At 42.8% G+C, this 18,353-nt stretch overlaps 2 protein-coding genes across 7 annotated transcripts in view; one reads left to right on the forward strand and one right to left on the reverse strand.

Annotated features, from left to right (window-relative positions):
- Positions 1-45: 45 nt before the first annotated feature.
- Positions 46-3,524, forward strand: mblac2 (metallo-beta-lactamase domain containing 2). The gene is made up of 3 exons (XM_031848875.1): positions 46-605; positions 1,882-2,096; positions 2,502-3,524. The coding sequence occupies exons 1-3, from the start codon at positions 164-166 to the stop codon at positions 2,673-2,675; spliced, it is 831 nt and encodes a 276-aa protein (XP_031704735.1). The 5' UTR covers positions 46-163; the 3' UTR covers positions 2,676-3,524.
- Positions 3,525-4,333: 809 nt separating this feature from the next.
- The window catches only part of rtkna (rhotekin a), a 53,468-nt gene continuing 39,448 nt past the window's right edge, over positions 4,334-18,353 (reverse strand). For 4 of the 6 annotated variants that reach the window (XM_031848866.1, XM_031848868.1, XM_031848869.1 and 1 more), the window contains exons 2-11: positions 12,745-13,006; positions 12,150-12,203; positions 10,350-10,467; positions 10,043-10,261; positions 9,786-9,880; positions 9,092-9,198; positions 8,765-8,896; positions 7,634-7,799; positions 7,378-7,482; positions 4,334-6,124 (exon numbers count right to left, since the gene is read on the reverse strand). In XM_031848866.1, coding sequence (XP_031704726.1) covers positions 5,409-6,124; positions 7,378-7,482; positions 7,634-7,799; positions 8,765-8,896; positions 9,092-9,198; positions 9,786-9,880; positions 10,043-10,261; positions 10,350-10,467; positions 12,150-12,203; positions 12,745-13,006 — 1,974 coding nt within the window. In that variant the 3' untranslated portion in view covers positions 4,334-5,408. Of the gene's footprint in view, positions 6,125-6,615; positions 6,713-7,377; positions 7,483-7,633; positions 7,800-8,764; positions 8,897-9,091; positions 9,199-9,785; positions 9,881-10,042; positions 10,262-10,349; positions 10,468-12,149; positions 12,204-12,744; positions 13,007-18,353 lie in introns of all 6 variants that reach the window. The other 2 variants (XM_031848871.1, XM_031848867.1) reach the window with 2 other exon arrangements.

Raw genomic sequence — 18,353 nt, forward strand, 5'->3', positions numbered from 1 at the left:
CTAATCTGATCTTCCAATGAGCACGCTCTCCTCCTACAAGGGTGTGTCGGCTGCTGCGATCACGTCAACATATCGCCTCTAGCTAGCAACCAATCTCCACCGACAAAATCACTCGAAAGCACAAAACCCGCAGCAGGTTACCTCGACAGGTGCATGAACTGGGATGTCTGCAGCCGACTGGTACGCTCACAAATCGCTCGGAGACGGACTCTTCTGGATCCAGGAGCGATTCTACCAGTCAGAGAACCGGGCCAACATCTGGCTGCTGCGCGGCTCGCACCAGGACGTGGTGGTAGACACGGGTCTTGGTTTGAGGAGCTTACCTGACTACATCGACGGCCAGGGGCTGCTCGGCAAAGATCCGCAGAAGAAGAACCCGCTGCTGGCCATCGCCACCCACGCCCACTTCGACCACTCGGGTGGTCTTCATCAATTCCAACAGGTGGGCGTCCACAGCGCCGAGGTCGATGCCTTGGCCAACGGAGACAACTTCGAGACGGCCACCTGGCTCAGCGACAGAGAGATAGTCGAGGCTCCCAGTCCGGGATGGAGGGCAAGGAACTACAAAGTCAAGGCTGTGCAGCCCACGCACATACTGCAGGAGGGTAGGTAGGAGACGCAGCCGTTGCAGATCTGATTTATTGAAGGAGAGTAGATATGCGATCAAAGCCCAGGTCAGAAGGTCTAAACGCATTTGCCCGGCGATAAGCATCATGGTCGATACCATTAGACCATATTTAATGGGTGTGCCTGGAATCAGTATTTTGCACATTATGCAGTAGGCCTATATAGAATGCTTTCGCTCCCCACAGGAGGATTTACCCGCACAGTGAATTTGGCGGAAGACCAAAAATGACTTGCTAAATGGATGCAGACACACATTCCCGCACAATATAGAGGCATCTAACATATGCAGTGGAGGTTCTAGAGCGGTGCTAACATTTTTCATCGGGGTCTTAATGGATGGTGCACTAAGCTTAGATACAAAGGATGTTGTATTTGCTTTGGCAGGAGTTCAATGTGAGGTCAGGTGTAGCACTTGTACGGGTGTAAATGTGGTATTACTGGTCAGGCCGTGTAAACAGTGCAGAGCTCATTTGTCAACTCTCTTTATCGAAGCAAACCGTGTTGATGATTTGTGAGACAATATGTGACAAGAACAAATCATTCTTTTGTTTGCAGCTGTTGTGCATATTCTTTTTTTTTTTTTTTTTTTTTTTTTTAGTTTTTGCAGAGCAGCTCTATTTTAAGCCAGCATGCTGATGACACTGTTACTTCCAAGAAAGATGAGAAGAAAATGCAGAGATGGTGCAGTTTATGGAAGGCTTCCCATAGAGTATTAATAACCTCACAGCCTTCCTCCATAGTGCTATTGGCAGATTCACACCAGATCAATTCACTAATACATTAAACTCACATTTTGCCACATTTCTCTGGGATTTCATCATAGGTGTTGCACAAAGTTTATATCACAAAGGTCTTTGCATTTGGGATTAGCAGCTTTGTTTTTGTTGGGGTTAAAAACTTTGTCTTTATTTACAGAGTTTAAATACTGCAGCCAGCATTAGTCAATGCACCGACTTGTTCTGCTGTGTCCGAGCCACCGCTGCAGTGCTGTGGTTCAGTTCCACCCTTCTGTCACAATGTGCAACTCATATCTGCTCTGGACAAAATCAATGATGTACTGAATGTCTTTCACATCATAGTGATATGAGACGACATGAGACGACAGCCTGCCAAATTATGAGGAACATAAGGGTTTAGTTTGGATGTAAGCCTAAGAGTAGAATGCATATGGCCTTGAAGATAGTTACAGAAGTTATATTGTGTGTGTATCTATGTGTGATGATTCTGAAAACATGACACCATCTCTATCTCTAGGTGATGTCATCAACCTGGGTGACAGACAGCTGACGGTGCTCCACATGCCGGGCCACTCTCGCGGCAGCATTTGCCTCCACGACCGTGACAATAAGTTGCTCTTCAGTGGAGATGTAGTGTACGACGGCGCCATGATTGACTGGCTGCCCTACAGCCGCGTCAGTGACTACATCAGCAGTTGTGAGCGCCTGGTGGGGCTAGTGGACAGCGAACAGGTACCATTGAAACACACCAGAGGGCAGCTAACCATTTCAGCTCATAGTACCAATATTTTGGGTCAGATTAATTGAGCTTTGATGCACAAAGTATCCAATCCCATTGTCTACAAAATTATTAGGTTTATAATGAAAATATCATAGCCGTGTTATGTTTTTGACAGAGTTGTCCATTGTGTGTACATTTTAGGGGACTTTTATTCATGACGCTCAGTGACTGGATTTTACCAACAACAGTGTTTTTGTAGTGTTTGTCAATGTACGTTAAGGATAGAAAAGATAATTAATATCCATGTAAATCAAAAGATTTACCAGAATTTGTATTTTAGCGGTATGATATAGTCGTCCTTAAATCAGAGCTATGTACCTATGGATACATATTAAACTTATAAATTCATTAAACAGGTGGACCAAGTGCTCCCAGGACACTACAACACCTTTGGCGCGAAGCGGCTTCACCGGATTGCATCCACATATATCAGCAGAGCTGGAACGTGCCCTGCAAAGTTCTCCACATTTGCCTGGGGTACTCTGGCTGGTGTGGCGCTGCGGGCATTCAACCCACGGTGTGCCTGCTAATGAGAGGGGATCATGGAGCCGAAGGAAGCACAAGTGAACAAAGAAAGTTTAAATATGGAGGGGAGACACCCCTCATTTATCTGTAACATTGTTCATTTACTTATGTAATCCAACAGACATCATAGAATTGTCAAACTTTCTGTAAAATGCACCTATTGGGTTACATAAGTCAATAATCAGCATCATATGAAGCATACAATATAAAGTATTTATAGTGTGATTCTGTTCTATACTAATTAATATGTATATGTTGGGTTTAATATGATTATATATGATTTTTCTACTTTAAGCAGTTGTAAAATTATAATAGCACAACAATGGTACAGCTCTGCACTGCAAACGGCAAGCAGAGTCAGTATGGCCATAGTATTTCTCTATGCATTTTACAATGCTCAGTGAAGACTCAGTGTCGACTACCTCCCACGTTTGTAACAGTGCTTTGTGCTATTGACAAATCTAAGGCTTTGGTTCCGAAACATTGACAATAAAGCCTCCGTTCTACCTGCCTGTCTCGATGCATCTACTAAGACAGACTACTGCACTACAGTCGCTCACGCAAGATGGGCTCTCCTGAGATTTAGTTGCTGGAGAGAGAAAGAGAGGAACAGAATAGGATATAATATGATCCATCATATGCTCAGAGTGCAGAGCACTTCCTGCAGGAAAAAGAAAAGTTTCCCTCAGTCGACTTTTCTAGTTTACTATTCAGAATAAATAAACCCTGCATGTTTGACCTGTTAAAACTCCTATATGCTGTGCTACAGTATCAATATACTGTAAATAAGAGATGTATTCAATCATAATCTAAGCTACACAGTTGAGATCAATAAAACTTTAAATATTACCATACACAGACTTCCGTGTAATATTTCAATTTATTTCATGTAGACAAAAATGTGGAAGAAAAAGAGTCATTTTTGAATTGATAAAACATTTATTATAATTAATGTTATATTTTTTAAACATGAGATTTCCACATTTCTCAGCTTATGTTTGCCTTCTAGGGCGGTGTACATGCAGAACACAAAGCCTGCTAACATGTGGAACTTGCAAACGTTATAACATTCAATGTTATCCATATGTAACCGTTACAGATCTGCACATCATCTGTTAACATAATAATCAGCTATCAATATAGCTGCATTTATAACAAAAGAGAGGTTTATTTGTTAAAAATGAATTTACAGTAACAAATGTTTTTCAAACATTTGACAGTTTTAATTCTTCGTCAAATTGTTGAGTTCTGAGCCCCAAGAGGGAAACTGTTAAAGTAAAATCCACAGTAAACAATACAGAGAGAGTAGAAGAGGTTACTGCACTGACAGAGACACAGACTCACCTATAAGATTTGAGTTAGATGATTGTTTTCTTGTGACAAAAAGTAACTGCTGTTAAGAGTTGTCTAAATGGCATTAACTTACAGAATTAAATAAATACATGGCAGTGTAAATACACCACTTTATTCTTGCTCTTACTATCGTGACCTACTGGTTGACTGGGGATTGATTTAAGTACTCGGCTTCATATAAAGTTGCTTAGAATACAGCCCCTATACAATCATTTCTAACAAATGTCTCTGTGTTGCATAATATTTGTTTGCTGGATGTTACACATCTTATTGGAAATTCCAAAATCAGGAACTGGAAATCTTAATGGAATCCTACAAAACTGCAGAGTAGCAGAATTATAGGAATGGCTTTTCAACAATACTTCAGCTTTGGTTCATTTCATCTTATTCTAGTTTGTTCTGTGTATGTAGAATCTATTACCTACTTCTAATGACATCATCAGTGTGCAGATAAATGTGTGAACGTTAAGACCAGAGGACAGATTTTTACCCAGAAGACATCACAGTAATAACCAGTAGTATGTATGAGCACTTGCATAAAGTTACGCTTTCACCAGATTCATTGTTGAAATGATGTCAAGTAGTTCATCATTTTAACTTTGAAGTCAAATCATGTGCAAAAACAAACAAAATGGTGCATAGTAATTGCAGGAGAACCACAAAGATCATCTGTTGTATGAATAATTAGATGCATATACACTGAATTAGACACAGCAGACAGTACAGACTCCAACCTTGACCTCCACACTTAACAGTTTCTAACATTTGAGAACTCTTGACTGAGTATACCTTGTGTTCATCTTGCCACATGCTCACTGGCTTTCACTGCAAACCTTTATCTATAAAATACAGACAGGAAACATCCAGTCAAAATACTGCTAGTGCACTAATAGATATGATTTTAAAACATTGTTTGAGTAGCCAGGGTGGCTCATAAGGTCAAAACAAAACCAGTTTCAGAATTAGAGTCCATGGACAGACATTAGGCCCAGTGTGGCCTGTTTATTAGAGCACGTCCTTAGCTATTAGCATCACTTTCTCCCAAGCAGCATGACCATAATAATTTCTCAAAGCAAGCAGAGTACCTCCCATTTAGTATTGGACCATCTTCAAAATTGCGGCAACCCAGCAATGTGCTGTTGCCTGCAGTGATTGTCACCTGTCCTTTGTGTTAGAAGACATTCCAGTTCGCCCCAAGAGGGTCTTTCATGATCCATCCTCCACCAGGAGGCAGTAAAGGCAGCTTATCCTCCTCAGGGCTGTGCATGTGGCTGAGCTAACTGCCTGAGCTTGGTTCACATATATGTTAAGCCAGTTAAACCATGGTTTAAACTTTTAACTGTTGCCTTTAGGCCAGTGTAAAAGGTCTCTCAGACGGGACAAGTTCACACCTGACTTTGAAGCCAGTTGCGAGGATCAAGTCTGGCTTTGAGGTTCCTGAGGCTGCGTCGAGCCGGGGAGGGCCTTGAGAAGGGGGCTCCCTCAGATGACTCGAGGCTGTGGCTGCCCTCACTGTTGCTGGAGCTGTTGCTGGAAGTGGAGCTGGAGCAAGAGAGCGTGGTCTGTGTGCTGCGCTGTGACCGAGGTGACCGGGAGGAGACGGGGAACGGGGCGAGCAGCGAGGAGGGAGGTGGCTGGCAGGGGCACTGCAGGGTCCCTCCTCCTCCGTACCCCCTCCCTCGAAGGGTGCTGAGCTTAGCATCCAGCGACAGAGTGCGTGGCCTCAGGCGGGAGGGGGAAGATGACAAGAGAGAGAAGTTTGAAGAAGGCTCGGGCCAGCCATGGCGATGGGAGCAGGGACTGGTGCTGCAGTGACTGTCGCTGTCTGAGGTCAGGCTTGCATCTGAGGACAGCAGACTCAGCTGTGGGCAGCGGTGAGGGCACACAGGACTCCGGGGCAGTCGATGAGGGGTACAGGGGCTGTGGCCAGAGAGGCGAGAAGTACATGGACGGGGGCAGCCAGCGCTTTTGGGGTTGTTCTCCTCAAACACAGACATCCAGGTGGGAGAGGTTCCCAGCTGGCTGCGGAGCTCCAGCTCCCGCATTCTCTGAGCCAGGATGTCTGACACAGTGATGGTGAGGTCATTGGATGACTCAATAACTGCAGGAGAGACGCAGCAAAACGCTTCATTATACTGCTGGATACTGGGCTCGGGCCTGGTTTTTCAAACTGGAAGTTCTTACCATATGGAACATGAATCCAGTTGTTAAATATTCTTTTATTTGTTAAGGCAGGGATTAGGATGGTTTTGATGCCAAAATGAATGAAAAATTTGATCTCACTGGAAGTATGGATTATGGGCAGATTTAGAGACATACTTGCAGTTTGTGAAGTGTGTGAGTTACTTTGAAATGTATTCTTGAGTTCATAACCATACACCAGTTGTGCAGAATAATGAAAAAAGTAATCAACAAAAAAACAAATGATGTGTGAATTCTGCACATGTCTTAAAGTTCATTTAATTATGATGAGTGATCATGAAACAAAAATATCCTGTCCTGTAATGTTTTGATCCTGGATTTGCAGTAAATCCCAAACTGCAACATTTACCTCAACATAATTTATATGGAGCCCTACTCTTGTTACATCACCTGTCGTTGTAATAAGACGAGAGCAGAGCACGAATCTCAGCAGACACAGCATTATCCTGCAGCAGAAGACCCTCAGAGGAGGGTGTGGCAAGAGGAGCTGCCGGGGAGGGGTTAGGAAAACCGAGAGGGAGGTTGGTGAGAGAGAAGGGATGGAGTGGATAGGATGTTTGCAACCGGGTGCGTTCAGTTTTTATGTGTTTTGATGGTCATGAGAGAAAGTGATAAAGGTTGATTCATGTTTATTAGTGAATGTTAAGACATGATGAGAGAAGAAAAAAAGATTCACTCAAGGATTAAGATAATTCCCCCATGAAATATGAATGGTGGAAGTTGATGAAAAATGTGCCGTTGATCATGAATAATGTATGAGGACACAAGGACATAATAAAGAAGGACAAAAAAGACAGAGCCAGGGAGTGATGGATTCGGGACACACGGGGAAAATAGGAAAGGACAAAGAGGAACAGAGAAAACAGAAGACAGAGAGTGAGTCAGCGTGTCAGAGATAAGACCCATTCTATTCTACAGTACTGAGAGTGTGAGTTTGAGATATCGGAGAGGGAAATTTAATTGCGACAGGATCTCTCCTCATGCACATGGACCAAAGGAATTAAAGCTACATACAGTCACATGCAAAGCGGGCACAGTGCTTTCTTTCCCTGCCCTTTGCTTTTATTCCTCCAAATCATTTCTTCGGCTAAAAGTGAGCAAAACGTTTTTTTTATGCATATCCGCAGTGATATAATCAGGGAGAGCTCTTACCCATTTCGTGATAGAGCGAGCCCTGTTTTGGTGTGACAGGAGCTGGTTTCCTTGGTGATGGCAGTTCAATTTTCATTAAGTCGTCACAGCACTGTTTCCATTGGCCTGTATGTTGGAGACAAACTGTCACTTTCAACGCACCAAGCAGCAGATCCAGAATATACAACAGTGTACGTCCTTGAATTGGAGTCCTTTAAGTAGTTATGGTAGTATATGTATCACACACTTCATGTGTTAGAGCATAGCAAGTACTTACTCATGTCGTAGAAATGTTGCCAAAAGGCCTCCATCCACCGGTGTGTGTCCTCACGGCTGTCTGTTGTCAGGGTGTGGGTGACCTCCTCACCTCCATACTGGTTACTGATACAGATATTCTGAACTTTACTTTGAGGGTCTTTCTCAGACGCACGTATTCTGGTCTCCTGAAGCACAGGAGCAACAAAGAATACAATCATCTACCACAAAATGAATACAATCAGGAATGAATGCCAGCACTCCTGAACTAACACAATTATGTGCTGCAACAAGTGATCATTACGGCAATTGTAATTGTAGGTCCCCACTGAAAATGAGCCCTCACTAGTACCGCCACTAATTAGTCCTCTTCCAATCCATTTCCCTTCAGCAATTAACCAACAAAAGGTGCAGACTCCCAATTCCCACATCTTCGTTCTACTCCAAATGTGTCTACGTCTGCTTATGACCACTAGATGGCAGTGTTGTTCTATTCATCTATTCGTCACACTGCGCTCCTCTTTAGGACAGACAACTAACTGTATGACAAAGGATCACACAGACCTGATTTGACTGACTTGGCTTTAGGTCAGCTGGGAGATCAGGGTTAGCGGCTACATAAGACTGAATGAGTCACTAGGGAAGGAATGAGAAGCCTCACAGGCATCAACTCCCAGACACAGGAAATAAGATGATCAAGAACCTGACTGTCTGAATGACTGGATGAGAGAATTATGATACCTAGTTGGATGAACAGGTTTTATTTTCAAATCTTTAAAGCCTTTTATCAGGACATGCCTGCTCTTTTCTGGCATCGCTGAACATTAACACAGAACAGAACAGTTTTCTATGCTTGGCTTCTGAACAGCTCTACTGGGGCAACTGAGGGCTGAGTGCCTTGCTCAAGGGCACCCTTACTGATAGATAAGAGAAGAGCTCATTTTTTATGTACTTTGGCTTAGAGTCAACCAGTTGCCTCGCGATTCAAACTGGCAGGAATCCACAAACCCAAATCCTTTCCATCTATGCTACCGATGCCTCAGGCATTACCAAAAACAACACAACTATATGGGTTGTGTCAGGCTGGCTCAACCTCCGGAGCACTTTACTCTATTCCAGATAGTTTCTTCATTTATGCGATTCCTCTGCTGACCTTGTTGATGGCAATAGTGAAAGCTGGCTCGACGTTAGCCTCCACATCTTCTTGCCGGTGGTAGCAGAAAAGGCTTGTTCCTTTTAGAGCGGCGTACACTTTTGTCCAACTCTGAGGCTCACCTCCCAACTGCTGCGGGGTAGAGGAAAAGACCAGTGAAGTGCGGATTGAAAGACAGGGAGAGAAACACAAAGAAAGATGGCAACATAAGAAGAAGAGGAGGAGAGTGGAGGAGGAGAAAAGGACAACCAGGACAAAAACTTAAATCTATTGAATCCCTGAAAGGCATAGTTCCCGTCACTGCCGCACACACACCTGCCAACTTACCTTAACTTTCAAACATCCACTCATCATCTGTTGGGTCATACAGTGAGGCTGAGCTGCGAGGCGGCAACACATACTGCCATAGAGCGGCAGCCAATACGAACACTCTTCTGCAGGGAAAGAGAGAGAGATGGATGGCCAAAAATAAACATCACAAATAAATAAAAGTATTCCCACATGACATTCAAAATGTACACACAAACATGTATAGTCATGTGCATCCACACACACAGAGATGCACACACTTTTTCCTGTCATACTGCCCCCCTTATGAACACAAAACAAGGCACAGGGGTATAAAAGACTGGCAGCTGCAGGGAGTGTCATGAAGTGCAGCAATGAAACTTTACAGCAGGCTGAAAAGCCAATGAATAAAACACTAGGGGCCTGTCTGTCTAAGGGTCTGGGCCCTTGTTAGTCCACATCATTACAGCTTTACACAGCAGTCACCTCATAGCACAGACGTTATTACTGTGACCTTAACAACGGCTGTCTGTCAGAGAACATGGAAGGACAGAGAGGAGGGGGGCGGAAGGAAGGGGAGAGAAGAGGGAAATTAAGGGAAATTATTTGAACGCAAGGAAGGGAAGAGAGACAGTTAGGAGTGAGGGAAGCACAGAAAAACAGACAGATGGCTGGATTGGCAGAGAACAGAGAAAGATGGTGAGGAGACAGATTGAAGGAGGCTGCCACTCACCGTTGCCTGAGATGGTGAGGTCATGTGTGCGAAAGCTGTCCTGGACGTGCGACAGTGACAGGCTGGTATGAGCTAAGAGGTGGTACTTAGGGCCCCTGTCAACACACAAGAGAGGGGATGGAAATATATTTTGCATTTGAGAATGCATGTTCATAGTGAAAAATTGTCTCCATAAAGATGCCTACTTGTATTCTCTGGAATATATATATAATTTCTTCCTCTATTCAACATGTAAACTAGCTAATATTTAAACTTACGGTACAGAGGGAACTGGCAGTAGAAGAGGAGCTCCGTTGCTAACAGGACTACATGGCCCAGGGTCCATGGCTGCCCGGAGCTTCTTCCCAGCGGATCGCCCTAGTGACGAGCTCAGTTTACTGGCTAGTTTCCTTGGCGTGCTGCCTGTTGAGTAGTCGTCCTCTGAGCAGCAGCTATACAGTTCAACACGCAGCTCAAAACCCGGGCTGGCTTCATTACTGCGAAAGGATACACATGATGAACATGACCATATCAGGTTGTTTTTTTTGTGAGTATTTCAGTTTATGTGTGAAATAGATTACTTACAATATGACGGTGTTGTCAAAGCAAATATCAGTGAGTGTCCGGTCCACTATCACCATGTCTGTGTCAAAGATCTCTCCTCCCAGCTGCAGCAGGCAGAACACTGCACACCGATGGAGCTCTACGAAGGACGAGGTGGAACGGCAGAACAACAGAGAAAAAAAGGTTTACGTGACATGTTGACATCTTTTATTAATCTGCATCACTTAAAAATTCATGTTCAGCTCCAAAACAACATCACCTCCAAGATGGAGATAAGTGCTTTAACAACGTGTTGAGGCCAGAGGCTAGAGAGGAAATATGACCCGAGTAGTTAAAGGTGAAATAAGATCAGCTCCTCCACCTGGCTGACAATCTGTGAACTGACCAGCTGTGCCAAGAATTCCTATGAAGCATGTTTTGTGGTTGAAATTGAAGCACAATGGTGTTTAATCTTGCAGTAGCAAATTAGAGCTATGAAACAACTATTGCGCTCTATGTACATTGTGAAGAAATGCCTGTGCATTGTAAAGAAGCATGAATATAGGTAACTATTATGGTGATTCCTTGTGCCGACACACCAACATATTAATAATACCAGTGAGACATGTATGTAAAAAAAATAGTACTCTGGGTATAATTGTTGAAATATAAATAGTGTGGCTACTGATGGTCCTCTATGTTTTATAATTACTACTGCACAACACAAATGTATTTATTTTGCCACTTCTCAAAATTCCAAGGTTTCAACTGAAAAGGCTAAAAGACGTAGTCCACTCCTATTTATGTGCTTCTCAGTACACAGCACATTGACACTTAATATTCACACTTAACATTAAAAGTATGAGTGCAACGCTCGGCTGAGAATGTGATTGGACACGTGATGGAGGAACATGCTTTACTCCTCCTCACCTCCTGGGCTCAGTTTATGTCTCGGTGTGCTTAATGACCTTGACTAACAGCCTCATTAAGCTTTGTTAAGAGTCTACTAACACTCTCTTGAGTTCATTTATATGCACAGGCCATGCAGATTAATTCCATTCAAGCTACCAGGGGAGAGAATGAGCTCTGACACTGTTATAATGACTGCAAGGGGGTTAACCCACATTGACATTATCAAGAGGAGGCGGGATAGCAAATAGTCATTTTTATGATTACCATTGTTATATTTTCAGTGCACCATTGAGTTCTGAAATGCCATAAAAATGTTTAACTACGAAATGTTCCACAGTAATAGTCCACAGAACGAAAACGTGAGTTCCCTAAATGACTAATAATGACCCAGTTTAGCACCTGTGTGCTGCTGCTGCTGCTTCTCAGAGCCAAAAAGCAAAGCCAGCAGGACTGAACGATGGGTCAGGTTGTGCTGCCAGGAGTTCCTCATGTCTACAAAAAAACAGTTCCTGGAAAATACTGAGATTTCTGGTAAAGCTGCAACATATTGTAATAATCAGCTGCAGGAGCTGTGCTGTGGACCATGCATATAGTAGAGAAAATGTCCTACTGTATGAGCTGTCTGCACAATTCAATGGGTCAGCAGATTTTTCAAATAGGAATCTCAAAGTCCACATCAGTGTTTTGCCCTCTAGCCAATGATAAAATGTGATTTTTTTGTTCTTCAGTCATGAGGAATCCCACACTCACCCCTGTGGTTATACAAAGCTTTCACACACATTCAACATATTTGAAATAGCCATTTCATAACCGTGTGTGAAGCCAATATACCATTCCCTCAGAATCAAATCATTAATAAATCCTATAGGTATAAATCATTAATACTCCATCAATACAATTCTTCACACACATACAGAGTTGGCTCCTCACCTCCTTTGTTCTTGAAGTACTCCGTGTCTTTCCACATGAGAGGGATCCGAAGATCTATAATGACAACAGACAGGGGATTAGACCACAAAAATGTTAATCACCCTTACTGTCTAACTGATAAGTGGTTATCTGAATGTGTGTGTGCACTCAGTCACTGGCTAAAGTACCCACAGCTAATTACCGATTGTGTATCTCTCCAGCTGGGTATATATATATATTTTTTACCCTCTCATCATGTTCTAAAGACAAACAAAACAAGAACCGGTTGTTTTGGTGTCCCTGGTGTGAATTATACCTGCAGTGCATCTGCAATGCAAACAGAGTAGCTCCATAATTATTCATCTGACTGCCCGCTGTCATACTGCAAGAGGCAGCATCTACCAGTCAGCCTCTGCCTGACAAGAGGAGCTCTGCATTAAATAGTAACACTAAAGGGATCACAAAGACTCAAGGTTCTCTTATATATTGCTGGTGTATATCCAAATCTCCAACAATAAATAAATGAAGTTGTGCTTTTTACAAATTCCTTGCATAATCCTGCATAAAATGATCCTACAACACACACATCCAGACATTTAGACAAGGTTTTACTTGCCTGAGATGGCCACTTTTCCTTTGCACGGGAGTCTGTCGTCCATCGGCCCTGCATCTGACGACCTCCGCGTGAGCTTCTGCATGACCTGAGCCTCTTTCATCCTCTGCAGCTCCGACATGTAGGCCATGATACGCGTGCTGCAGGTCTGCAGGCTCTTCGCCGCCTCCAACGCCTGGTCTTTTTGGGAGCAGGCGGCCAGCAGCTTGCAGGCTCCGTCGCGCATACGGATCTCATGGTCAATCTTCTTCTGGATGTCGCTGTCCTGCAAGCACAAGGGATGGTGGAGAAGGGCGGAAATAAGTCTTAAATGACAGATAATGTCACGTCTTTGGGAAATGTAGGAAGACATAATTAGAGTACAAGGGGTGAATTGAGGAAGGAAGAGAATTGGCATGTCTTCTCCAACAGATAGCAATACAGAGAAGGGCAATTATTTTTGGCAAGAATAGGAGAAATAAAGAAGACATCAAGAGTGTTAGCCTGCAGTAGATTACAGATCTCTTGTGGATACATTACTGAGATGTGTCTCTGAAAGCACTCAGGAGTCTGTTCAGTGTGTGTGTGTGTGTGTGAGAGAGGTGGCATGGACAAAATACACACACGTGGCCTTTCGCCCTCTTACCAACCCTCTGCTGAGCAGATGCTTAATCATTTAGTGCAAACTTATTCACTACACACACAGCTCATAAGAGACCCCAGGCATGCAAACGTACACGTACACACACACACACACACCTCTAGCCATGGTTCCTTTCCTCGAGCCATTTTCTCAAAGGAAAAATACAATATTATTAAACTAAACTTGACCTGGCTTATCTGAGGGAAAACATAATATGTACACTTATGCAGGAGTACACACACCATGGACACATGCACACATACTCAAACACATGCAGGCAGTAAAGGTTCTGGCTCTGCCTCTAATGATGCTGTCCAGAGTTTAAACAAATCTCTAAGCCCCTCTCCACTTTGTTAGCAGTACAAAACACTCTATGCATGAACTTCAAACAATACTCCGTGACGGGAAGAACTAACATATGAGGTGAGAGGAATGAGAGAGCACAAAGAGATCCAAGAATCAAACAAAGACCAAGCAAAGGAAAAGCTGGGTTGACCTTGAGTGTTAGTGCCAGCGCTCTTTTTTTAAGCTAAAACACCGTTGCTCTCAGCACATTAATTGTTTCAATCCCAGTAAGGTTGTCTTTAAAGAACTGCTTGAAACTAATTAGGAAAATATGATGGTTACTCTCCGTTTATAATGAACAAATGCCGTGCTGCATCTGCCCGACTGCTGGAATATTTGAATGTATATATATGTGTGTGTGTGTGTGCGTCCTCTTCAGCGATACATTAACAAGCTCGCAATCTCTCCACAAATAAAGTCCAGTGCTCCCTTTGCCCTTCTTCTCCCGCCCCTCTCTTTGCCTGATAAATGCACCTTCTCCTCCTCTACTCCAATGTTTCTCATTTATAAGCTCTCTCTGGCCGATTCTTATGAATTTTTTATTCTTTTGATTTAAGCTTTTATACTTTCACTGCTCATTTTCTTCCGCCTTCCCTCACAATCCATCCGTTCCTCTTCACCGTCTTCAATCAGCTTTTCTTTCTTCTCCTCCATACCCTCTTTGTGTCCGTGTTAGCACGAGTCCCACACGTTGTTCAACAGAGGAGCCGTGGGAGCGGAATGAATGCAGTTTGGACACAAAAGTCCACATTTGGACGCAGTGCACGAGATGAGGTTTTGTGTTGTTTCTGATTAACCGCAGTCTTGGAAAAACGAATTTGTTTCCTTTGGTTATTACCACACTTGCGCTGCATGGTGGTGAAAGCTACACTAAGAGCTGTGAATCACACAGATCAAACTATTCTGTCTCTAAACCATACCACCACAACATTGTAACACTGCAAGTCATAGTCTGGCATGCATTACAGTTTCACTTGCTGCAATAACATGGTATAAACGTTAAAAGGGACGGAGGTGATTACTAGCGAATTCCTCCTCAGAAACACTGCCATAGTGAAGAATCATCAAACCAAATGAGAGCATGACTGAGCGTACTTATACTGATGAAGATAATGTTTAGTGTAAAATCGACACCGGCTGTTGAAGACAATGTAGCTACACAAATAAGCCTGCCATTAAATAAACACATTCACTGACTGAAAAGCAATTACAGAACTCTTGGCTGCGATAGAAAGGAGACCAAATTACAGCAATGGTATAAACATGTAGCACTTAGCTACTGGATGTCTGCGAGGTACAAGTGGAGAATTCAATTTGACAGGTCAAGTGTTGTTGATTATGAGTGGTTATTGTTTGATTGAGTTGGTTTTCTTTAATTCAAGTGTCTCAGAGTTTTTGAAGAGATAATAAGTCATTATAACTGTGGATAAAGGAAAATGCACATTCAAGCTTGCATTATGTTGCATTTATGTTTTCGATTCTGTTGCAGTAAATACTTAGCTGATACTTTAAGAAAGAGCAACACATGCAACACATGCAGACAAGATTCAGTGATGAAACATTTTTTTGATAAATCAACTTAGTTGATTAGATGAAAACTTAGATAATCAATTATTAATTGAACCAATTAAACATGTCATCAAGTATTTACATTTTTATAAAAGTATTTCTCTTTTTATAGCAATGTAAATTAACGTTAACAATTTGAATACACCACCTTGTTTTGTGGGAAGAAATCATTGCTTTATTATTCAATCAGAAAAAAAGATTCCTGGTGAGCAATACATTTGAACAAAAAAAGGTGGAAAGAAATGTGAACCGAGAAAGGAGAGAAAGCCCAACTCTGGCCGTGTCCAAATGTCCTCGTCAATGGTGGCACCACAAACCATCGTCCATGCACCACTCAGCCGGAGGCTAGCCAGCCAACTTTGAAGGAACGCACACATTCTTATAGCACGCACAAACACACACACACAAACACGCACGCACAGAGTAAAGGACCTGTCACCACAGTCCAGTTTCATGTAGTGGGTTATAGAGTGAGCTGCTAGGAGGGGGTTCTGTATTTAGAGCAGCTAAATTAACAGGCTTCTCCTTAAGGAGGATCTCAGAATAGAACACTAACAGCCTAGATCTACCTCTAATCCACGCGTCTGGTTGTATGTCGGTAAAACTGACATAAACCCTCACAAACACCGAAGTAAGAGATAAACACACCAAACAACAATTAGCAGGGAAATGTCTAGTGGGGATGATAAACTCCTTTTCTCTTTGTAATTTCTCTTTAAGAATACACAGTGACTCCCTCACACAGTGTATTCAGAGTGGCAGGTGTTAGACCAGTGGGCATTGACAGAGAGGCTGCCTGCCTCTGATTGTGGCAGTGTGGACAGCGACAGGGATGCAGCAGTGCATGTTGGGTATCAAGCAGCAACACAGAGGGGAGGGAGGTGGTGCTGTCAAAGGAAACAAGGGGAGGGGGGACTTGAGAAAAAAAGTAGCGAGGGGGGCGAGAGAGAAGAAAGGCGGAGATACGGGTTGACAGGGCGAAAGGTCTGGGTGAGTGTAAGAGGCAGTTGGGAGTAAAAAAGAGACGAGAACGGGAAGTACAAGCGGAAGAAAAGAAAGAGAAAGCGCTGAATGTCAAGAGATATAGTGTTAGGGGATACGGAGGGAGGGATGGTGAGGAGGTGCTCGACAACAATGATGGGAAAAACACAATTTTGGCAAAAGGGAGGTGGCAATCAGGAAATGAAGAGACAGATTTGGCAACAGAAAGAGAGGTAGTGGGTTCCATATGAGCAAATCTGTTGCTGAGATAATGAAGCATAAAGCTCTGTATATGAGCAGACTTGGAAATAATTGGGAGAGTGTCTTTTTCTGAGAGGAAAAAAAAGACTTGACAGTTACACTAATGGTTAAAGACAGAAAACTTCCTAATTACTTACCGGCAATTAACTTTGGAAGCGAGTTATGGCAGGATTTAGATTAACTGCATACGGTTACCTCATACTCAAACAATTACTGTTCTTGTGGAGTTATTTAGCTAAATCATAAACATGGTAGAGTGGGTTGGCTGTTTTTCACAGGGCTGGTGGGTCCCTGTCCACATGTTGAAGTGTCCTTGAGCAAGACAACAAATGTGTGTGTTGCTTTGGATAAACTAGTTTGTCAAATGAATGTAAGGGATAATGAAACAAAGAATAGAGCAGCAGGAACAATACATGCAATGGTAAATATTAGTATTTGCTTCAAACAATATATTTTAAAAGCATCACTGTATGTCACACACAGTATTATGCATGAGGCCAATGTAAACCATTCAGCAGGTAATTTGATGCCTCAGTAGATACCAGATGGTCACTTCCTCCATCACCTCACCTGTGTGTCTGTGGGTGTGATCTCAGAGACACCAACACACACACACCTACACAAACAAGCTGGTTTGGGGATTTGACGCCGCTGCAGATGGTGTGTAATGGTGTGTTTATGATGTGTTGTTACGAATGAGTAGGCTTTTCTGTTCAGATCCCTGACCCTTGACCTCAGGCCCTGAGCAGACCAGACGGCTGCTGTTATAGCATGGGGTTAGATTTAACAGCAAATTAGTATTAAACACAGCAAGAAACGACACAGTTTGCTCTGTACAGTAGAACCATATTAATTCAAACTACTTGAGAATGACAGAGGGGGGAAGAGGAGTTATTACTAAGTGTGTTTACATTTACAAAACTACTCATATGTATATTTGTGAAATGCGGACACTCATTGAAAAAAGAAAGCATATTTGAACCAGTATAATATTTTGCCATTTAGCATAGCTCTACTGTTTCGTTACGCGGCTCAGTCTGTTAGTTCAGTTCGTCACTTTGATCCTGACTGAAATCAGGACCAAATCGACAACTATTAGATGGACAACAATGAAATTTACAGACGTTCATTTTCCACTTAAGGATGAATTGTTTTCATCCAGAGCCATTGTCAAGTACAATTTGTCCAATAATTTGGTTTATGACTACATACCTGTAAAACTAATGACATTCCCATCAGCCTTAGCTGTAATGCTAATTAGCAAACGTTTGTATGCCATCATGCTGAACTAAGATGGTGAACATGGTTACTATTACACCTGCTAAACGTCAGCATGTTAGCGTTGTGAGCATTCTAGCCTGCTGGCATTAGTAGTTAGTACCGAACAGTGAGGCAGCCTCACACAGTCCAGTCTTTATACATGTTCAGAGGACAAGTCTCGGGTTTACTGTAGCAAGCATGTGCACAATAAAATCTGCACTTCTGAAACATGTGCAATACACGACAGGCATCAATGTTGAAACAAGTAAAGACATTTTGCATGGAATTTGCATCCTCCAGTTAAAGGCTGACTTCTCTAACCACTATAAAACTGTGCCACTTTTTCGTTTTTGCTGATTCTGAAGTTGTTTTCTTTTTTAGACAACATGTCACAGCTGACTGCTCGTTGGACAGACAGAGTGAAAAAAATCTGTATAGCAGAGTAGCAAGAGGACAACAGTTAAGAAAAACAACAGCAGGACTTAAACACACACAGACACAAAGGCAAATGTCTTGCTCACTCACTTACACACACACACACACACACACACACACACACACACACACACACACA

The sequence above is a fragment of the Anarrhichthys ocellatus genome, unplaced genomic scaffold (assembly GCF_004355925.1).
Source record: "Anarrhichthys ocellatus isolate YVR2014 unplaced genomic scaffold, GSC_Weel_1.0 scaffold9, whole genome shotgun sequence".
In the NCBI taxonomy this organism is placed as follows: Eukaryota; Metazoa; Chordata; class Actinopteri; order Perciformes; family Anarhichadidae; genus Anarrhichthys; species Anarrhichthys ocellatus.

Excerpts from the sequence above, each read along its gene's own strand:
- mblac2 (XM_031848875.1), top strand. The coding sequence starts at position 164 with ATGTCTGCAGCCGACTGGTACGCTCACAAATCGCTCGGAGACGGACTC. Across the intron at positions 606-1,881 it reads CACGCACATACTGCAGGAGG|GTGATGTCATCAACCTGGGT; the intron begins GTAGGTAGGAGA and ends CTCTATCTCTAG. Across the intron at positions 2,097-2,501 it reads GGCTAGTGGACAGCGAACAG|GTGGACCAAGTGCTCCCAGG; the intron begins GTACCATTGAAA and ends TTCATTAAACAG.